General features: G+C 40.5%; 2 protein-coding genes across 6 annotated transcripts in view; one reads left to right on the top strand and one right to left on the bottom strand.

Moving 5' to 3' along the window:
- Positions 1–6,099, top strand: part of LOC132124143 (ras-responsive element-binding protein 1-like) — a 49,970-nt gene extending 43,871 nt beyond the window's left edge. For 4 of the 5 annotated variants that reach the window (XM_059534995.1, XM_059534996.1, XM_059534997.1 and 1 more), the window contains 5 exons: positions 87–276; positions 388–2,890; positions 3,004–3,168; positions 3,284–4,057; positions 5,395–6,099. In XM_059534995.1, the coding sequence (XP_059390978.1) occupies positions 87–276; positions 388–2,890; positions 3,004–3,168; positions 3,284–4,057; positions 5,395–5,903 (4,141 nt within the window). In that variant the 3' untranslated portion in view covers positions 5,904–6,099. Of the gene's footprint in view, positions 1–86; positions 277–387; positions 2,891–3,003; positions 3,169–3,283; positions 4,119–5,344 lie in introns of all 5 variants that reach the window. The other variant, XM_059535000.1, reaches the window with a different exon arrangement.
- A 4,214-nt stretch (positions 6,100–10,313) lies between these two features.
- On the bottom strand, positions 10,314–21,030 carry znf271 (zinc finger protein 271). The gene is made up of 13 exons (XM_059534582.1): positions 20,933–21,030; positions 19,496–19,575; positions 19,028–19,141; positions 18,665–18,946; positions 17,283–17,711; positions 16,893–17,201; positions 15,590–16,060; positions 15,285–15,476; positions 13,497–13,850; positions 13,093–13,410; positions 11,105–11,707; positions 10,913–11,023; positions 10,314–10,826 (listed from the first exon to the last, which is right to left on the bottom strand). Exons 3-13 carry the CDS (start codon positions 19,125–19,127, stop codon positions 10,768–10,770), a joined length of 3,228 nt encoding a protein of 1,075 aa, XP_059390565.1. The 5' UTR covers positions 19,128–19,141; positions 19,496–19,575; positions 20,933–21,030; the 3' UTR covers positions 10,314–10,767.
- Between the last annotated feature and the right edge of the window lie 83 nt (positions 21,031–21,113).

The raw sequence follows: 21,113 nt of genomic DNA, 5'->3' as shown, positions 1-21,113 counted from the left end.
CAACAACACACTATAGATTGGATGCAGTATTTATAAAACATTGATCGTTTGATATCAGCACCTCACATTAGTATTTTTATTCCTAGATGTGATTTATGCTGCATCTCATTCCGGACACACCGAAGTTTGCTCCGCCACAATGCAGCTACCCATAAGCAGCTACCCACAGACCCCAATGGACGACCCTTTATTCAGAACAACCCATCCATCCCTCTCGGCTTTAATGATCTGGCTTTCATTGACTTTTCATGCCTGAAGTTCCCTCAAATTGCACAGGTAACAGCCATGGTCTAATTTTTTTGTGGTTGATCTGCACAGTATGATACATTTCTTTAACCTGTCTGTAATATTTGAGAGTTTAAGTCTAGATTTTATTTGAACCCACAGATTTGGTGTGAAACCAACCTTCGGCGATGTACTGGCAAATTCCATCGTTTTGTATGTGACACATGCGATAAAGCATTCCCTCTTAGCTCAGCTCTGGACTTGCACAAAACCTCACACGAGACTTCCAGTGGCACACAAGATCCAACTTCACCCTTAATTATGAAAGATGAGCATCCCACTCCTGAGAAAAGCAGCTTCATGGACTCCCTGGGCTTGCAGCACATCTCTCAGGTTAAGAATGCCCCCTCAGAAGATGATGTCCAGCAGGCCAAGCTAGATAGCATTCGGGTTATCCACGTGGACCAAAATCAGTCCTCTGTACCTCAGGAGGACAGCCTTAGTGAAGGGGTTAACCTGTCTCTGGTAGACCCAACGACTCTTCATGGTTTGTCCCATCAAGAAGCTCTTAATCTGCTGTCCCTTCAGCCCTTCCAGACTGGTTTTATTGTGCACCCAGATGGTGGTATGGTAGTGAAGCCTGTTTGTGGTGAAACCAGCATGGAACTTGCTGATTTACAGCAAATAATCAAAGTAGCTTCTGCTGCTCCTAACCAGATCACTCTCCCACCCTTATCTAAGGTGCCTTGTAGTGCCGTGCAATCGGGCTACAAGCCGATGCCTCCACTCAAGCCAAAGCCATTGGTGGCTCCCAGAACCAGTATGGTAGCCTCAACTCCACCACCCCTATTGAACACCCAGCAAGCGTCATTGGGCTGTATCAGCCCTAGCCTCCCGCCCCCTGCCAGCCATCCTCTCAAGACAGTTTGGGACATCTCCCCATCTTCCTCATCCAATTCTGCCAACAGCCAGGCTTCTGCAGAGAGGATACAAATGGAGGCAGATTGCATGGGAGATGCCCATACCCCAATGGACATGGATGAAAGACATATCAAACAGGAGAATGGCAAGTTAGAAGAGACCACTGGAAAGAAGGGAACGTCTCAGAAAGGGTCATTTTCTGGTGTGCTGCAGGCACATATGCGATATCATTTAGGCATCCTACCCCACCAATGCAATATCTGCGACTACGTGGCCCCAGACAAGGCAACACTGATTCGTCATTTGAGAACACACAGTGGTGAGCGTCCCTATGTCTGCCAGATCTGTCATTACCCATTTACTGTCAAGGCTAACTGTGAGCGCCACCTTCGCAAAAAACACATGAAAAACAATCGCAAGGAGATTGAGAAAAACATTAAATATGTGACCTCGTCCACAACCACAGCAGACATACTGGAGCAGGTTGGAACTAGGGAAACTACTTGCCGCTTCTGCGGGGAGGGCCTAAAGACCTTCCGAGCCCTGCAGATTCACTTGCGCACTCACAATGGCTGCCAGCGAAAGCCATTTGAGTGCAAGCGTTGTGGAGCAGCGTTCCTTGCCAAGCGGAACTGTATCCATCACCTTCTGAAACAACATCCAGAAGTCCAAGAGCAGGATATTGAAGAGCACATAATCACTCTTCTAGCTGCATCAACCCCAAATAGCCCAAACCCCTCTCCTCTCAATGGGGTTTCTCCTAGCACTGTTGTGCAGCCTATCAAAGTTGAGGACCTTAGTTTTTACAGCGTAGATATGGATCAACCTCTGGACTTCTCTAACAAAAGTCGTGGGGGCAGCAGTGCTGGAAGTGTGAGTGGATCTCCTGGGATCAAAATCGAACCTGTCTCTTATGACTCTAGCATGGAACCAATTGACCTCTCTATTCCAAAGAATCCTGTAAAGAAGCTCAAACAAGACATTGAGGCCACATTGCCAAGAGAGGTTAAGAAAGAACAGTCATCCGTTAGCATACTTGCACAGGCTTTACAGGCCGAGAAGTCCATTGATGAGAAGTCCCAAACTCTTGGATGTTACCATGTCCCTGTTGCTTTGTCCTCCAATGCTGCAGGAAGGCTCTTGCGTTTAAAGCCACTGCTTCCTAAACCTTCCTCTGCTGCTGTGAAGGAGCTTCCACCACTAGCATCTATTGCTCAGATCATTTCCTCTGTTTCTGGTGCCCCTGACCTTCTTAAACGGGACAACACTAATAATCTTCAGGCTGATTCTGATACACATAGCAAGCAAGACTCACCAGATATTTTGACACAAGAGTTTTCTCTAGAGAGCTCAAAGAGGAGGTCTAGGAAAAGGCTTTCCAACAGAACAGTGAAAGATAAACCTGTGATGAATGCCACAGACCCAAGTATTGATTTGGAGTCTAGTGGGGAGTTCGCTAGTGTTGAAAGGATGTTGGCAACCACTGATGCCAACAAGTTCAGCGCCTATCTTCAGACCAACACGATTGAGTTGGCAAGAAAAGGTGGGCAGCATCCAGGTGCTAGTGACGAGAAAGAGGTGAAAGATGAGAAACACTTGCTGGCCCAGCAGACTGTTCAATCCCAACAGTCCAAAGGAAAGAAGAATGCATACTCAAATTCTGTGCAAAAGATGACTTGCCCCTTTTGTCCCAGAGTTTTCCCTTGGGCAAGCTCGCTTCAGCGCCACATGTTAACACACACAGGTGAGTCTTGTATGCAAAGTTTTACAGGATTTACAATGTTGATGTACATCGTCTGTTTTACCCCTCATTTATGAGTAATTTATTTTCTTGATATTATTTTGTATTCCTTAAAGGTCAGAAGCCATATCCTTGTCCCCAGTGTGATGCCTTCTTCTCAACCAAGTCTAACTGTGAGCGACATCTTTTACGCAAACATGGCGTTTCCAACAGAGTGCTTAGACGCAATGGAGCAATACCCAAGTCTAAGGAAGCGGAGGAAGGCTCACCAGAGAGTGCAGGTACCAAAATAATATATAAAAGAACCTTTGAATTGCTTACGTACTTTAGATCATGTTTTTTTTTTTGTATCTGTTGATAGAAGTTAGAAGTGTAATGGGTCAATGTATATTTCAGAGAGTGCATCTGAGACAGAGCTTCTTGTGAGTGAGGCTATGGATCTCACAAGATCAGACCCTGAGAAGCCTGTAGCATCTGACGCTGAAAAACCTTCACCAGCTAAGCCCACAGAAACAGCCATGGTAGAGTCTCTTCCTCACAAAGAAGAGGAGGACCCAACAGCCCTAGAGTCTTTGAAGCACAATGACCCAGAAAAAGAGGATGGCGATTCCCATAGCAATAAGACCCTTGACTTGACCTTTGTTTACAAATCGCAGGACCTCAAGATCCCTGAGAAAGACCAGCCACAGTCCTCTCCTGCAGCACATGGTGACATGTCTGACAAAGCAACACCTCAGGAGGAGTCCAAATTGACCTGCAAGTGTTGCAAGAAGAGCTTCCGCTACGCCGCAACCTTGACCAGACATGAGAAAGTTCACCAGCAGGATGTTGCATCAGACTCAACAAATGGACCTGAACAAAGCCTCACAAAATCAGACAACCCAATTATGCCTTGTGAAAATAAGAAACAGGTTACAGAGGAAGAGGTGGAGAGTGTAAGAAAGGGCACAACAGAGAACGAGGGTTCGGGCAGTGTGGTGGAGAGTGGATCTGAGGAGGATAAAGAGGAGAGGAGTGATGAAGAGGGACCTACAACTGAACCAAAGAGTGCTGAGGGAGAGACTGAAGAACCTGGCAGCAAGCCGGACAAGAGGAAAAAGGTGTGCGGTATATGCAGCAAACGTTTCTGGAGCCTTCAGGACCTCACCAGACACATGCGCTCTCACACAGGTATTGACAATACTAAAAACCTACTAGATTGGTATAGATCGCTCATCAAAACATAGTTCTTGTATCTTAAAGGTCCCATGACATGGATTATTTCCTTTTCTTTAAATGCTTTTTAATGTTTCCTTAGGTGTACTTATATTGTTAGTATGGTTTTTACATTTAAAATTTAGAAATAAAAAGCATTTTTATATCCTGATAATAGCCCTCTGGCTTGAATGCTCTGTTTGAAGGGGCGTGTCTGCTGTGAGACTCAGAGTAAACGACAACTGTTGTGATTGGCTGACATCTTTGCATTCGAAATGCGTATTACATGTGGACCCCTCTCAAATATATATATATATATATATATATATATATATATATATATATATATATATATATATATATATATAAATATAAATATAAATATATATATATATATACTACAGCTGTCGAGATTAACGAATCGTGGATTTGTTGATTATATAATTGTTTTTTCGATCTTTTCCCATCACATGAAAGGCTGCAGTGATGAGCTGAGTAGACAGAGTCTGTTTATCTCGTGAATGCAGTGATCTCGTCATTATTGCAACACGTTTTCTCTCACAAAATGCTTTCACCACAACTAACAGCAAACAAATGAATACACCACATGAATACAGTAAGAGCTCCGTTGTGCAGCATAACAGCGTCATTCGTTGTAACGGCAGTTTGGGCAAGTGTGCAGATATACTCGCGATGTGTGACAGCTCCGAAAAAAAGGAAGCGTTCTTTGATCGCTTTCTGTAGTTAAATCACAATTTAAATAACAGATTTGTTTCATGCTACTAAGAGAAACAACGTGAAGTTGATCGTTTAGTCACTGGCTTGATTCACTGATGCATAAACAGTATTAAACGATTTAGAAAGAAAGTCTGTGTGAACTTGAATGATTAACTACACATCAGAAATCACTGATCACAGATCAGGCATTAATGAACACTGTTACTCACTGTTTGTGCCGGTGCTGTCGAATCCATATCATAAAAGTCTGTTTGTAACGCCTTTGCTGACATTGCGACTGAATTATATGTAAATATTTGGGCGGGCAAAGCAGAGAAAGGGGAGGTAACATTTCTCTTTACAACGTCACAAAGAGGAGATTCCAGATCAGACCGTTTGAGTTTCCATTTTCTCAAAGGCAGAGAAAGATAGCAAAATCTCGATTTACACCGATTAAAATTTTTAGAAACTTGGGGACCACATACATGCTAGGGGAAGTCATATTAATGTTAAAAAACCTCAGAAAGTGAAATTTTCATGTCATAGGACCTTTAATAAAATAAAGCTGAATGTTTTTAATGGCTTGTTTCTACTAGGTGAGAGGCCTTACAAGTGCCAGACATGTGAGCGCACTTTCACCCTTAAGCACAGTTTGGTCCGACATCAGCGAATCCACCAGAAACTACGAGAAGTGGATAGCGATGGTTCGACTTGGGGGATCACAGGTGGACCAGACGAGGACGGCTTCAGCGGGCGTTCGGCTAGCGAAGGCGAGTGCACACCCACCAGCACCAATCCACCCTCTGAGAACGAAAGCGAATTAACAGACACTGTGAAGGAGGAGCCAATCTCACGGGAGAAAGAGGAGGATTGTGGACCCCCTGCGGAAACTGCAAAGTTTAAACTAACCTCCAAGACAAGACCTGCATCAGCAACAGAGACACCCAAAGAACTGCCGGAGGAAAAACCAGCATCGGATTCACCCACCACATCTGACTTAGAGCCGTCGGAGGGATTCATCCAAGGTTTACTGGAGATCCACACCAAGCCCACTACTGAGCACATTTTGCCCACCCCCGAGCCGCCACTGCTTGGAGTGGAGTGAAGAGCGACTCTTTCCTAGTTTATCTTACCTTGTGGTGAAACGTGCTTCAAAAAGAAGCAGTGCCATATAACAAAAGTACATTGCAATGAGAAATAAGAAGCAATGACTTGTTTCCAAGTGCCTTTCTACTTTTTTGCTATATCTTTATCTGCATTTTTCTCGATTTAAAGTTGATTTTTATAGTATTTTACAATGATCATTATGATTTTTTTGTGTGTGTGTGTAATCCTGAGAGAACTACTTTAAGCAATATATGAACAAATTTGCATATCATATTGAAGAGTTTAGCGACAGTGCAATCTGTCTTATGAAAAGCAAGTTTATACTCTTATACAGCGACGGCTGAGATTAACAAGAGGACGTTTCTACTGAAAGGCTTGTACCTTAAGTGCATAACTGGAATACGCAAAGATGACTTGTTCATAGGGCTTCTTCGTTGCTGTTTGTCCTCTTTAACTCGCCAGTAATTTCCCCTTTTAATGACAGAGGCTTTCAGAGTAAGTGTTTTATCACAGAGATCTGTCATTCTGGGTGCTGTGTCAACTAAAGATGTTTTGGGGAAACATCCGAGGGTCATCCTCGGAAAGATGATCAGCAGCTGTCGCGTTAAGTATATGGGCAAAGTATATGAGCTCAAAACAGGTGATGAATGTCCAGCTGTGCTGATTGTGTCAATGTCTTGAGTTAGCATTAAGGTTCAACTTTTTGGCACAAAACGATGGTTTTTAATGAGGGATGGCAATGTTTTTAACTTAAGGGCTCTTGAATTACTGTCCCTCAAGCCCTGTCTCAGCTACTTAAGAATACAAAAATAAAAAAAAAAGAGCAAATTACAGGAAGCCCATGAGTTGTGAATCTGATGTACTTGTGAAATGTGTAACTGTGTCCAGTGTTACAGTCTTCCAAAAACATAAATTTCTAAGCCTTACTCTTTCGTCTTAGCTTTAGGCAGGTGCCTTACTTTCTGCCGGGCTCACGAACTAGATTTCACGGTGTACTTGAACCCTGTCGCCCTGCTGCCTCGAGTCAGGATGTGGTCCTGCAGTGCTCCTCAGCCAGGAGGACCCCAATGTCAATCATACGTTCTTCTGTAGTGTTGGATCTCTTTGACCTCTCAGTTTTATGAACTCATTTTGTAAAGAAACCTCAGACACAAACAAAGCAAAAACCTCAAAAGGGCATGGAGACTGTTTGAAATCATGTGGACTGGTAAGCATCTTCGAATATAGGTCTCCCGATTTCCTGGAGAAGACATCTACCAAACGGATGTCTGTTGATCAGCATGCCGCTTAAGTGTGATGACGGGATGTGAATAGGAATCACTGGGAAGGTGAGAGAGTTTGCCCCTGATTGGATATCAGGTTGTGTGCACCCCCTAGTGGTGAAGATCTAACATCTCTGCTCAGGCACGAGACTTGTAGTATTGGATGAACTTGAATGCAACTGCAATCGCTTTCTCTATCTGTGTATTCCGGGACTTCTGCTTCTCCTGATGCCTTTTCCTGGGTTCATGTTAAGTGCGTTTTGTGTTGGTTGTGTGCAGACGTGATTGGTTTCCTGGTAAGAATGCTCACAGACTGTTTTTAATGTATTTATTATGACCCAGTGGGGGTGAAGAAGTAAATGTGGAGAAGCCATGTATTATCACAATTATGCTGCATAAAAAATGATTCAAATTCAATACTTAGCATCCCAGCTCTGATCTGGGTCATAATCACTTTTGATCTGAAAGCTTTAAGTAGATCTTTATATGGATTTTTTTTTTTAGAATGTGTGGACCGTTTCTGTTATCTTTATTATATTATTATGATGGTGATTTATTTCAGTTTGACAGAGAGATAAAAATTTGTTTTCATTGATATGAAAACCCCCCCCCCGCTATGTCTCACACTCAGGGTTCATACAGAAGTCTTTCTCAAATCATCATTTTTTTTTCTTGCAACAAACATTTCTCTTCACCTATGATTTCTAAATCTGTTGAATTATCAATCACTACTTTTTTTAGCACTTGACTGTGAATTCAAATGAACAGGGTGGAGTTATCAAATCCACATTCCACTCATGGGTTTTCTACAAGGTATGTATTTCTTTTTCCCAATTTTTTTAATCCTCCCATCTCTTTAGAAAAATGTTGCAGAGGAATGGAGACCTGTCACTGTTAAACGTGCTGACTGATGTAAAAGGGAGCTTTGTGTCGCTGCTACATCCCCAAAAATAATTCTACTGGACTTGAATGGAACCAGAATCACCAGAACATTTTTGGTACACTACTCTTGTTCTTCGAATGAGTGCTTCAGAATCAGAAATGTAAGCTGTTCTGTATCAAAACTATTCAAGCAATAAAGATATATTAAAGGAAATGTGTGGAAGGATTTCCTCCCAGAAGGGTATCTGCCATTTTAATGCACAAGTTTGTGTTCAGCAGTCTTTATAATGTGTTTGGCAATGTTTTTGACGAGCAGTGAAGGTCTATAAATTTCTATCAATCGATGTTGACACTAGGTGTTTAAAGTCACATACTGTCTGTGTAGGCAGTTCAGTTGGGTGTTTTATAAATACTGTGAATTTTTACATTTTAGTCCTGTTTTTCCACCTAGTAGAGAGGAAGGCATGTTCAGTCACAAAATGATTTCATAACTGCATACTACACAATTTTACCATTATCTTTCTATGACTGAAATGGTTTGAATAGTACAGTATGAGAGTATGAGTTTTTTTTTTTATATTGGGACTGTTCCCAGATATTTTGCATGTTGTTGAATCCACACCAACAGTCAGTTTTGGGTTTAAGGATTGGTTGGTTGGCTTTAGTGTTTAGCCACTGCTGGGAGACACTTTTTAAATGCATCATGTACTGTAAATAACCTTAGACATAAAAACAGGCAGACGATTTAGGGATATTTATTATTATTTTTTTTAAATAATAGCCTTTTCAGACTAAACATTTAAGCCGTTTAATTAACATCCATTATGAAATGTCATGTATACAAGAACAAAAATGATTACAAAAACTTTGGTGGTTGAAGTAACAACATGATATTAGTGGATATTTGGTGGATTTATATTTGCATGGCTACATTTTACACACTTCAGGGGGAAAAACTGTGGAATGGATTCAGGGTTGGAACCATACATAGACTGTATAAAAACATGGACGTAGTGTCCGTGACGTCACCCGTAGACTCCTGAAGAGATTTTTTGAAGCCTAAAGTGTGCAGAGCGAGCCGTCGCCATCTTGGCAGCGCGTCACCGCGCGACTATCCCGGACAATCGAAAATGGGCAAAAGGGCGGGAGCTGGTTGCTGAAGCCACGCCCACGTAGCGCGACGGCTGTGACAGCAGTGGCAATTCACCTGTCACTCAAGTGGCCACGCCCTTAATTATGCAGAACTTTAAGGCTTAATATAATTTAAACGGATGAGTTATAAAAAAATTCACCCCCTCACAGTTGTCATGAAGGGCAAAATTAGCTATATAGACCAAAATAATTTTTTGCACCAGGCTAAAAACATGTTTTTTCCTGCTGTAAAGTTGGGCATTTCAACATGGGGAGTCTATGGGATTGACTCTTTTGCAGCCGGCCTCAAGCGGCCAGTCGATGAATTGCACTTTTAGTCACTTCCTTATTGGCTTCACTAGAGAGAGCGGGGGGGGGGGGGGGGGGGGTTGGTTGCCGCTCGGTTGGAACTGAAGTCTGCAGGACAGTGGACTTCCAGGAGCATAATATAAGGATCCTCTACTATATCAATGTCCTTTCTGTTGTTCATTCTGCAACATTTAGCCAGCATGACAGCAACAAAGTTAATGTTTGAGGATTACGGAATAGATAAAAGTCCTTCACAATGGATAGTTCTGATTAGGGGCACCAATAGGTACAGTTTTCCTTAAAAAAACAAACACACAAAGCACAGGTGTTTTCTGATTCACTGCTCACAGAAACCCCACACTCCATGCAATGGTGTGGATTTTTGTTGATCAGATTTCTTTGTCCTTTCTGATTAAGGAGGCTGGAGTCTTCATGGATGGAGACCAGCATCTGGAGTAAGTGTAGAGAATTCAATTCCACTTAAAAAATGTTTTTTAGCTTCAGTGAACTAGCTGATGCTGCAGTTTCTTCAATGCGCTCTGATGTTTAGCAGACTGTTGGTGACAAACCCTCGTTTCCATCCACATTCATTTTTCATCTTTAAGAGTCACAGATGATATTGGACTGGAAGGAGCTGAAGTGACTGTAACCGCCTTCACGTCATCCATTAAAGCAAAGCAGTTTTCTTCAGATTTCACTTGACATTCTGCAAAAACATACCACTGTAGTTATATTGCAAGAAGCAATAATTCATTTGATGTGTTCAGTATGCGTTATTGTGTGTGAAGGCAGATTTCCACATGCAATTAAATTTTTTATGTTACTCATATTGTGAATGTGAGTGCAAATTGTCACATACAAGTTGAATACAAAAAGCAGTCACTGGTTATAGTTATGCATCAACCCTGTTACCATCATCACTCACCCCTGTTACCATACTGTAATATTATCACAAAAATCTGCTTTATCCTTTCAGGAAGTGATCTCCCAATACAAATATTCTCCATTATCATTAAAAATGTCAACCCTGTTACCAGGATTTTGTATAATACACAAAATACTTCTGAAAAGTGGATATTCGTAGGTGCATGATTATAGCATTTATTTCCAAAGGACAAAGGAACACTTTATTGATCATGCAAAATAGTGTCAGTCCTGTTTCTAGACATAAATACAAGAAGAATATTCTTGTACCCGAAAAGCACAACAATAACATGTTTGTATAGAAATATAAAGGCTGAAAATGGTGACTTTTCTTGCAATGCGTTTGTGCCATCTTTACGATGACACGTTTCTTTGGTTTTGAAGGAGAAACTGGTAGCTATATTCTCCCTCACCTATTCAAGACGTAAGAAAAGGCTTCAATATACAAATTATATCTTTTTGAACATTTGCGGTTTAAAATAACCTGAGTCACACTTACCATATTCATCAGCAGACTCTGGTTCTTGCTTAACTTCGACAGGTGCGTTAGATGGGCCGACGCCAACAGTGACCTTCACAACTTCCTTCGATACGGTTAAATCTTTCCCCTCTGTAAAACATTCATCTTAAATTAGAAAGAAAACAAAGTCGTATGGATGGAACTTTCCTATCTGGGTGAACTATCCCGTACCTGCATGCATTACACGCAGGTGTTTTTTCATGGATGATGAATGAGCGAAGAATTTGAGACATATGGGGCACTGATAGGGCTTCTCCCCCGTGTGACTCCGCAGATGAACGGACAAATGCGCAAACTGCCGATAGCTCTTCTTGCACTGAGGGCACTGGTACGGCTTTTCTCCGGTGTGAACCCTCTGATGAACCACCAAATCTTTAGCTTGGCCAAAACTCTTCCCACATTCAGGGCACTCGAATTTGGGTTTATTCTCTTTGGTGTGAGTGCGCAGGTGAACCTTCAGGTGTCCCGCCTGACCGAAAATCTTATCGCACTGAGGGCACTCGTGCTTTTCTTCGTTGTGTGTCCGTCGGTGCAGAACCAGACTGCTGGGATGACTGAAGCTTCGCTCACACTGCGAGCACTGAAAGAGTTCGCCGCCCCGGTCGTAATGATGGCGGCGCTGGTGACGCGCCAGATCGGAGAGTTTGACGAATCCTCTCCCGCACTCGGAGCATTTGTGCGGTCGCTCTCCTTCGTGAACATACCGCACATGTTTTCTGAGGCCAGCTGCTTGAGTAAATGTCTTCAAACACAAACTGCATGTATGCGAGACCCCTGAAATGATCAATATAATATAAAACATTACAAATTATAAATATGAATGAATAATTTAATGATTAAAATGAAAAATGATATAAAATAATTGCTATTTTTAAGAAACTAAATAAATACGACCATTGATACCACATATTGTCAAAAACTTTTGAAATTACATGTGATGGATTATGGCCTGTGATTGCATTTTATTACATTTTTTGCCAAGGGTCCAAAATTAACGCTTTCAAAGCCTCAAATCAGATAATCTGCACAATTATGAAATATAATACATTAAGGAAACCCTAAATTTAAATGCAAGAATTACAGTCTGCATTTTATTTTCTTCTTTTTTTTTCAAACCTTGATCAAATCAAAGAGAAACCAATAATCTACAAAAGAAAATAGTTCAATCAGAAATGTACCTTAAGGCATTCATTCTATTTTTTTTTATTATTATATATATTTTTTTATGATTGTTTTATCTTAAAAGTGAAATAACTTGATCCTGTTTGATCGAGGAATGCAACTGTTTTGAGTTTTTTCAGCATGCATTTTTCATCTTGAATCAAAATTGTATTGTATTTATTTAACATAATTGTATGCATTTGAAAATTAGAGATGAGTTCTGTTTTAATGTACCCAAGTGTACCTAAAATAAAATAGTTTAATATACAGGTTTGTGGCTCTTTATTTCTTTTTATTAATTACCCACTTGTAAACTTATGTTCACTGTTCTTTTTTATAAATATAGGATTTGTATTAAATTGAGTTGAATTGAGAATAGAGTATAGAAAATCGAATCGATCTGGAACATCTGAATCGATACCTAGCCCTAATATATATATATATATATATATATATATATAATGTATAATTAAATTTAAATCAAAGATGCTGTATGTAAGATGTTGACTCTACAAAAGCATAAAAATACCATCATGTGTTTGCAGATATTTAAGAAACATGCTAAGTTAACATAGTTGTTTATCTGGAAAACAATGCTACAGTCAGTTAATCTCCTTTGAAAATCTGCGTTCCGGGCCTGAATGTCGGTCTCTGTTTTGTTTTGTGATACCCGCCCACTGCCAGTTTGTCTTTCAACAATTGTCTTTCAGCACCCCGGGTTGCAAGTTGACGGGAAAACAGTGCTTTTCAATTTATTCATTGTCAAGTGCGCACGTTCCTGTAGGTGTCGTCAATCTGGCAACCTGCGTGTGCGTCAAGTCTGAGGAGGAGAGGCCGGGTAAAAAAAAAACCCTCTCCGATATTTTGAATTTGGACTGCAATACCTAGTTCAACCACTCGGTGTCAATCCTACATACAGCACCGTTAACATGTGAAAACAATGCTTTTCATGCATGGAATCCATGCTTCAGATAACTAGTCATCTCATAATTTCTTACCTGAATGAAACTCATCTTGATGTTTTTTCAGACTTGCTTCGGACACAAACGTTTCATCACATATTGAACACTGGAGAGGGTTCTCGCCCAGGTGGCTGCTCTGGTGGGCTATCAGGTTTCTCTTCCAGCGAAAACTCAGGCCACACTGAGAGCACTTGTAAGGTCTCTCTCCTGTGTGAATCCGCTGGTGAATTTTTAACATACAATGCTGACCGAATCTCTTCCCACAGTTAGCGCATTCAAATGGCTTCTCCTGCGAGTCGACTTTCGGTCCACCTTTAGGTTTCTCTGTTCCACTTTGCTTCTTTGTGGAAACTTCTGGAAATCAACGAGAAATTAATCTGTAAATTGTAATTATTTATATTAATATATATATATATATAAAGAAAGATAAGTAAACTTACTCTCATGTACGCGCATATGAGCTCTGAGGAAACTGGGACGCCCAAACCCCTTGAAGCATACAGGGCAGTTGTGTGGCCTCACTCCTGTGTGAATTTCCAGATGTTTCTTCAAGTCTCCTGGGGTATAAAAGCTTTTACTGCACACAAAGCACAGGAACGACCTCTCCCCTGTGTGCGTTTTAATATGTACAACTAGAGCCGATCGCTGCCGAAAGCTTTTGTTACAGGTGGGACAGTTGAAGGGCCTTTCACCTGTGTGAATTCGCTCGTGCTGTAACAATCCTTGGCGTCGACCGAACTTCCTCCCGCAATAAGAGCAGGGGAAACACTTCCCCTCTTTGTCGACATGCTGATCTGTTAAAATGACAAAAGAAGAATCCATATTAACAAAACCACTATCAAATTAAAGTTATGCATCAACCCTGTTACCATTATCACTAACCCCGTTAAAATATTGCAGTATTTTAGAAAACAATTCTGTTCCCTCATCAATTATAAAAAAAAAAAAATCAACCCTGTTACCAGGATTCAGCTATTGAAATGCTATTGAAAGCAGGATATTGTTAGAAATATCGGCATTACATGCTCTTGCTAATAAAACACTTTTAGTGCCAAGACTAATAAATGGCTATCAATCATTATTCATCCTGTTACAATACTGTAGCATTGAAAAAAAAGCACAGTAAAATTACTTTATCCTTTCAAGAAGTGAATTTTCCAAAGACCAATTTTCTTTAATTATTAAAAAGTGAACCCTGTTATGACAATTTGGTATAGTAAACAAATTGATTATTGAAAAGTGAATATTCATAGAATATTCTTCATCAATTATTAATAGGTCAATCCTGTTACCAGGACTTTCTATAGTAAACAAATGACTGAAAAATATTGGATGAAAAGTGGATATTGGTAGAAAAGGCTAAGAAATGCTATTTTGCTAAAATCCTATTACTATCAGCACCTCACCCTTGTTACAATACTGTAGTATTTTACAAAACAATTCTGTTTTCAGGAGCTGAAATCTCTAAAGACAAACATCTTTGCCTATTATTTAACAATTATATAAAACAAAAATCAAAAATTTGGTATATTAAACAACAGTTTAAAAGGGCATATTCTAAGCATTACCAACATTAAAACATTATTTAATATACACTTTTAGTGCAAAGGACAAGTTCTTTTGCCTATTTATCATCATATTTTTTTAAATGTCAACCCTGTTAAAAGTTATTTTTTAGTAATGAAACGAATATGAATCTGTTACCCACTGGGCAACTAATGTTGAAAATACATTAAAAAACGGTCAAACATACAAATGATTTGATGTAAATTGAATGTCAAAAATATTGGCCTACATATATACAAATTAAACCAATTTTAGTGTGGAATTAACTTCCTATTTTCACCCAATTACCACTGGATGGAATTGCAAACTGAATTTAAAATGATGTAATGGCATTTTGATCAAGTCTTGACTAATATGTGACGTCCAATTGATATGAAGATTCCAACTGGGTACCGCCCCAACATAAGATTTTGGTAACAAAACAGCTGCTGGTCCCCACTGACTTCCATTGTATGGAGAAAAAAAAAAACTATGGAAGTCAGTGGGGACCAGCAACTGTTTGGTTACCTACATTCTTCAAAATATCTTCTTTTGTGTTCAGCAGAAGAATGAAACTCGTACAGGTTTGGAACAACACGAGAGTGAACTCTTTAAAGGTAGGACAATACAATTGTATAACTAAATACCAATATTGCAATTCCGTGCGTGCAGTTCCATCCTACCTGGGTGAAATATAAGTTGATGTCTTTTCAGGGAAATTGCGAAAGAGAAGGTTTTGTTGCATATGACACAACGGTACGGCTTCTGATGATCTGTCCACTCTGAACTGGACCCCTGACCAGCATCAAGGTCAAGATTCACTGATAAACCGAATCCCATCTCAGTCTCTGATAGACGCTCCCCTGTGCTCATTTCTGAAAACATATTAAGATGATATAAAGCAACCACATGCATTTATGCAACATTTAGACATAAGAGACAATGTGTCTACGTAACCTAACCCTAAATAAACAATTAGAGATCATACTGTCTTCAGAAAGCTGTGATGAAGCAGACACAGCGCAGGCTCCTTCCTCGTCCTCTGGCTCCCCCTGGTCCTCGTCCTCAGCTCCGGCGCTCACAGCATCTCCTTCCTGCCGCTTGTTCAGATGGGACTGCATGTGTGCTTGCAGGCTGCTGGGCCGAGGGAAGCTTTTGGAGCACAAAGGACAATTGTGGGGTCTCACGCCAGTGTGAGTTCCCATGTGCGTCTTCAGATCTCCTGAACCGTAAAACCGCCGGAAGCATATGAAACATTCGAAAGGCTTTTCTCCGGTGTGTATTTTCCGATGCACGATCAACACGGAGCGCTGCCTGAAGCTTTTGTTGCACACGCTGCAGCGGAACGGTCTCTCTCCAGTGTGAATGCGTTTATGCTGCTCCATGTCTTGATGTCGTCCGAATATTTTTCCACAGTACGGACAGGTGAAGCGATCCCTTTCAGCAACACTCAAATGTTCTGTTAAAAAAAAATCAATCAATGATGACATTTGAAATTGATAACATAAAGCCAAACAATTTGCACCAATGCCATTGCTATTGGTAATTTAAACAAATATTCTTCTTCAGGTTCTCAGAAAACTTCATGGGGGATCAAGAAGACTTGAAATTGTTTTAAAAATGCAACAAAATAAGCATTAAGTTAAAACAACTTAAAAAATTAAGACATTTGTTATTTTGAATATTTTAATTTGCGAAATCATTTTTATAATGAATATCCATTTTTCGAGGCATGCAAAGCTCTAAAATAGTTGATTACATTTAATAAAAATGACAACAACTCCAATGGAATAGAAAATATTTTATATTAACTTATACATTACGTAGAAATGGAGTAAAAATATGTCTGGCCGCGTTCACACTCCTCACATATGTAGCGCTTTAAGAGCATTTCAGAAGTGAAGCGACTGTTTTCTGCATGCAATCTGACGCTTTTCATGATTCTTTTGTTGTCTAATTGTATATGTTTTTTTCATTTTAATCGTATTTATTGTTGTGTTTATTGCCATGACTGTCTTGTTGTGCTGTAGCATATACGCAAAACACTTAAAAGCAGTTATGAATAACAAGGATAAAAGATTTTTGTCTGCGCAGGATGTTTATTTTGTATCTGAACTGAGTGACTTGGACACGGTATCCATCAAAAATAGACTAGGCACCTATCTTTAGCCTTCTGTTGGCCGTGTCGAAGATGTGTGCAGTGTAAATACGAGGTGAAATCCTTAAGAGTCAAGGGGCCTTGGAGTCAAAAAGTGAACTACTGTGTTAATGTGAAGTTCTGCTGATCTCACCTGGATGAGCGACTCGTTGGTGCTTTATCAGTGAGAAGGAGAGAGAGAACCTGCGGTCGCAGAGCGTGCAGGGGTACGGTCTCTCCTCGGTGTGGTGAGTACGGTGGTGTTTTCTGAGGTTCACTGCTTGGCTGAAGTGCTTGCCGCACTGGGAGCACTGGTAGGGCTTCTCTCCGGTGTGAACGCGCAGATGGATCCGGAGCTTCGCCTGCTTGTGAAACCTCTTCCCACAGTGACTGCACTGGTGCGGCTTGTTCAGCTGGTGAGCTGCCAACTCTTCCTCTAGAAGAGGATTCAGCGTTTCAGGGCCTGGGAGGAGGAAACGACACAGTGTGTCACTTGGATGGTATCCTTGTAGAAACTGTGATTACGGGAAGGTTTTCGACTCACCCTTTTCAGCAGAGTTGTGAGCGAGCTCAGATGAAGGAGACGGAGCTCTCTCAGCCTCTTCATGATGACTTTGGGAAATGTTTTCATTAGGTGCTTCGCTTTCAATATCGTCTACTAGGTCCAGAGAGAGAGATTCACTACCGTCCTCAAGTGCGGCGGTTTGTAAGTGCTTGTGTAGATCTTCAGAGGACACAAAACTGCAAGGCCTCTCGCCGTCATGAGCATCCAGAAGGTCCATGTCCTCGGAGTCGGAGAAGGTCTGATCGGGAGACATGAGGCTGGACAGATGTGTGGCGCTGCTGACGCAGTCGGGACAGCGGTGGGAAATCTCTCCGGTGTGTGTCAGCTCATGGTCCTCCAGCTGGCACGTGAAATTCTTCCCACATTCAACACAAATTAAACACTTACCCTCTGTACTAACATCCTGACCTGCAAAAAGAGAGGATACTTGAGTTTCAGTTTGTTCAGAGATATGTAGCACTGCATCAGTGTCTCATCAATGGATGCTCTGCAGTGAATGGGTGCCGTCAGAATGAGAGTCTGATAAAAACATCACAATAATCCACAGCACTCCAGTCCATCAGTCTTGTGAAGAGAAAAGCTGAAACAAGTCCATCAAGACATTTTTAACTGTGCTTCTGTCCTCCATCCATTCCAGTAAAAAAAAAAAAAAAAATGCGTCCACTCCTGTTATCTCTAACATTGTTTAGAAATATTTTGGACTGTTTTTGCTTATAAACTGTGCTTGATCTGTGCATTTTTCTCCCCTGATTCAATCCAGACCACTTTTTCACCGGAGAAAGCATTTTTATGGATTATGGACTCCATAAAATTTCAGAAGCAACCGCTTCAAGTTAAAAATGCCTTAATAATGGATTTATTACAAACACTTTTTGCTTCACAAGACGTTAATTGACAGACTTATGCTTTAAGTATTATTACATAACTTCATTTATAGAATGTATATTATACAGATCATTGTGATGTTTTATGCTCATTCTGACGGCACCCATTCACTGCAGAGCATCTCCAAATCCGCTTTCTCTCCCAAACAGATCTGTTCCAATAAAGAATCAAACTCGTCCAAATATATACAACATCTTTTAGCAAATTTGCCATTTTGGGTGAACTCTTCTTTAAGCAATGATCTCTGTGTTTATATCTGGATTATGTATTTGGACATAAACTGTAATCGATGTTTATAAAGCAGTCCGTTCTGATGGGATGAGCTATAATAAACTCCATCAGTAGTTCCAGGTGCTTTTATAACCTCAAGCAGGTTCACGTGCACCACAACAAAAGGCTTTTGGCAGTGCATTTAATTTTGGACCTAACAACACAACGTATTGTAGTTTAACTCAGTGCATGGCAGCGTCTCACACCTTGATGAAATGCACGCAGATGTCTCCTCAAGGAGGACAACAGGGCAAAGTTTTTCACACAGATGGCGCAGTGAAAGGCCTTGGCATCCGAGTGGACGATCTGATGAGTCTTGAGGTCTCTCTCGCGGGTGAAGGTCTTCCCACACACCACGCACTCAAAAGGCCTCTCTCCCGTGTGAATCCGCACGTGCTCGGACAGATGCTGGATGCGGGAGAACCCCTTCCCACACTGAGAGCACCGGAAAGGCTTGACTCGGGCTGAGAGACTCTTCCCGTGCTCGTCTGAGAGGAAGATGACAGTGTTAAGTTGTCTCTCGCAGCATGTGAATATGTGTATATGTAATACAAACCCTGTTTTCTCACCCAGATCACCAGGAGCAGCTGAAGTGTGCAGATCCTCTCCTGAATCAGACCCCTGGGCTTCAGAGCTGTGACCACCGGCTGACCTCAAGCTCAGATCCATGACTTACTGCAGATCTGGAGGAAAACACAGCTTTGTATTCTTATGAGAAATACTATGACATTAAATTGCTATCTTTATCACGTGGGATTTGCAGGGCACTGCAAAATACTCTAAATAATACCATGGTATTAACATCCTTATCTATTTGAATTTGTTTTATTATTTTGTATTCTCGCAGTATATTGTATTGTGTCTCTACGTGATGATAACACGGCTGCAGACTGAACGAACCTCCTTTGGGTTCATCTCGATTTGTTTACACGTCAACACACAGTAAAGGTGCATTAGCTGTAACTCAGGCGAATGAAACAGACAAATAAACATCAGACTGAGACACAGAGACACAGATGATGCAGAAGGAGCCTCACCTTTCCTGCGTCTCATCACACGATTATCAGGCACGTCCACACCGACTGACAAACCGGAAATGACTGGAGGCGAGCTGGACCTTTCAAAATAAAAGTCAACCACAAAAACAGTGGCACGTCCACACCGACTGACAACCCGGAAATGACTGGAGGCGAGCTGGACCTTTCAAAATAAAAGTCAATCACAAAAACAGTTAAATATATATAATTATATATAATATATATAAATTATTATATATATTAAAAAAATGTTTAGGCTTCAATTTTATTACATATTATAACAAATTAATCAAACATAAAGATGGATAACACGGCTAATTTAACATGCAAAACATTTTAGAATATCAGTGGGGGTTATATGATAAAACTATCGTTGGTAAAGTATTGTGACACTCTAAAGGTTTATGGAAAAAAATATGTGTGTGTATATATATATATATATATATATATATATATATATATATATATATATATATATATATATATATATATATATATATATATATATATATACAACACTGGTGTGCTGACTATGCTCTTAATGTAACCATTGAATATCAGTCAGAGGAGCAGAAATATGAGATGTATTTTACAAATGAACAGCCTTGGTCCAGTTCGTCCAGTCAGAGGCAACAGCTTGACCTCTGTGTCATGTGAAATTGTATGCTGTATTTTGTTTGTATGGAGAATTGTGTTTTTATTCTGTGCACTGTTCTTGTGGGAAAGAGATTGTTATCAGAAAGTAAATTAATGTAAATCAAGTCATTGATTTTTGAGAGCCTGTGATCCTTATGAAAAGTTTAGCTGGGTATTACTCCCAGTTTCTCTGAAGAGATTATACTTCCTCGTTGTGGTAACAGATATATAGGCCTATATCATTTCAATGAAAGTCTGTAATGAATGAAAGTAATGTAATTACTGTACTTGAGAATATTGTTGGATGCACTGATGTTTCACTGTTTATCAAATAAACTTTATCTCTCTACGTCACTACATTTTTTAACAAGTAACTAATTTTACTTAACATTATTTTATACTAAAGAGACTTGTTGAAGGATTTTTTATAAAAACAATTTTAGGTGTTTTTAGAAAATAGGCACTTAGTTTCTAGTTTTTCACTGCCATGTCTCTTTGACTAGTGCATCTTTGAGCCTGTATTTAGTATAAGTTAAAAAATACTTCAGCACTGTTAAAACCAGACACTCTTTTAATCGGGTTCTTTTGGAGTTGGTGAATTGTAACTTTGTTATTGTAATAATATCGAGTCCAGAACGCCTCTTCCGTCACGATAGTGTCCGCAAACAGCCGCCGTACTTCTCGCTCATACCACCAGCGAAAAAGAGGAGTCAGCTGAAAACAGACACGCATCACGATCACTTAGTTTAAGCACACCATAACCCATTCATACATAATATATATGTAAGTTCCTAAATAAACCTGTATTAAACGTCTCGTGTAGATCTAAGTCTGTAATAGCTGTATCCGCGCTGAAGCGCCCACGCGCCCCCCTCCAGCTGATGCAGTGGTGCAGTCCGTGTGAGGCGATGGCAGAGGTGTAGTGCGAGAGAGAGGATCCCAGCGTCCCGACAGCGTCCCTCCTGACCCCCAGCAGCGAGTC

Source organism: Carassius carassius, chromosome 42 (genome assembly GCF_963082965.1).
Source record: "Carassius carassius chromosome 42, fCarCar2.1, whole genome shotgun sequence".
Lineage (NCBI taxonomy): Eukaryota > Metazoa > Chordata > Actinopteri > Cypriniformes > Cyprinidae > Carassius > Carassius carassius.
This window is presented reverse-complemented; position numbering and strand designations above follow the sequence as displayed.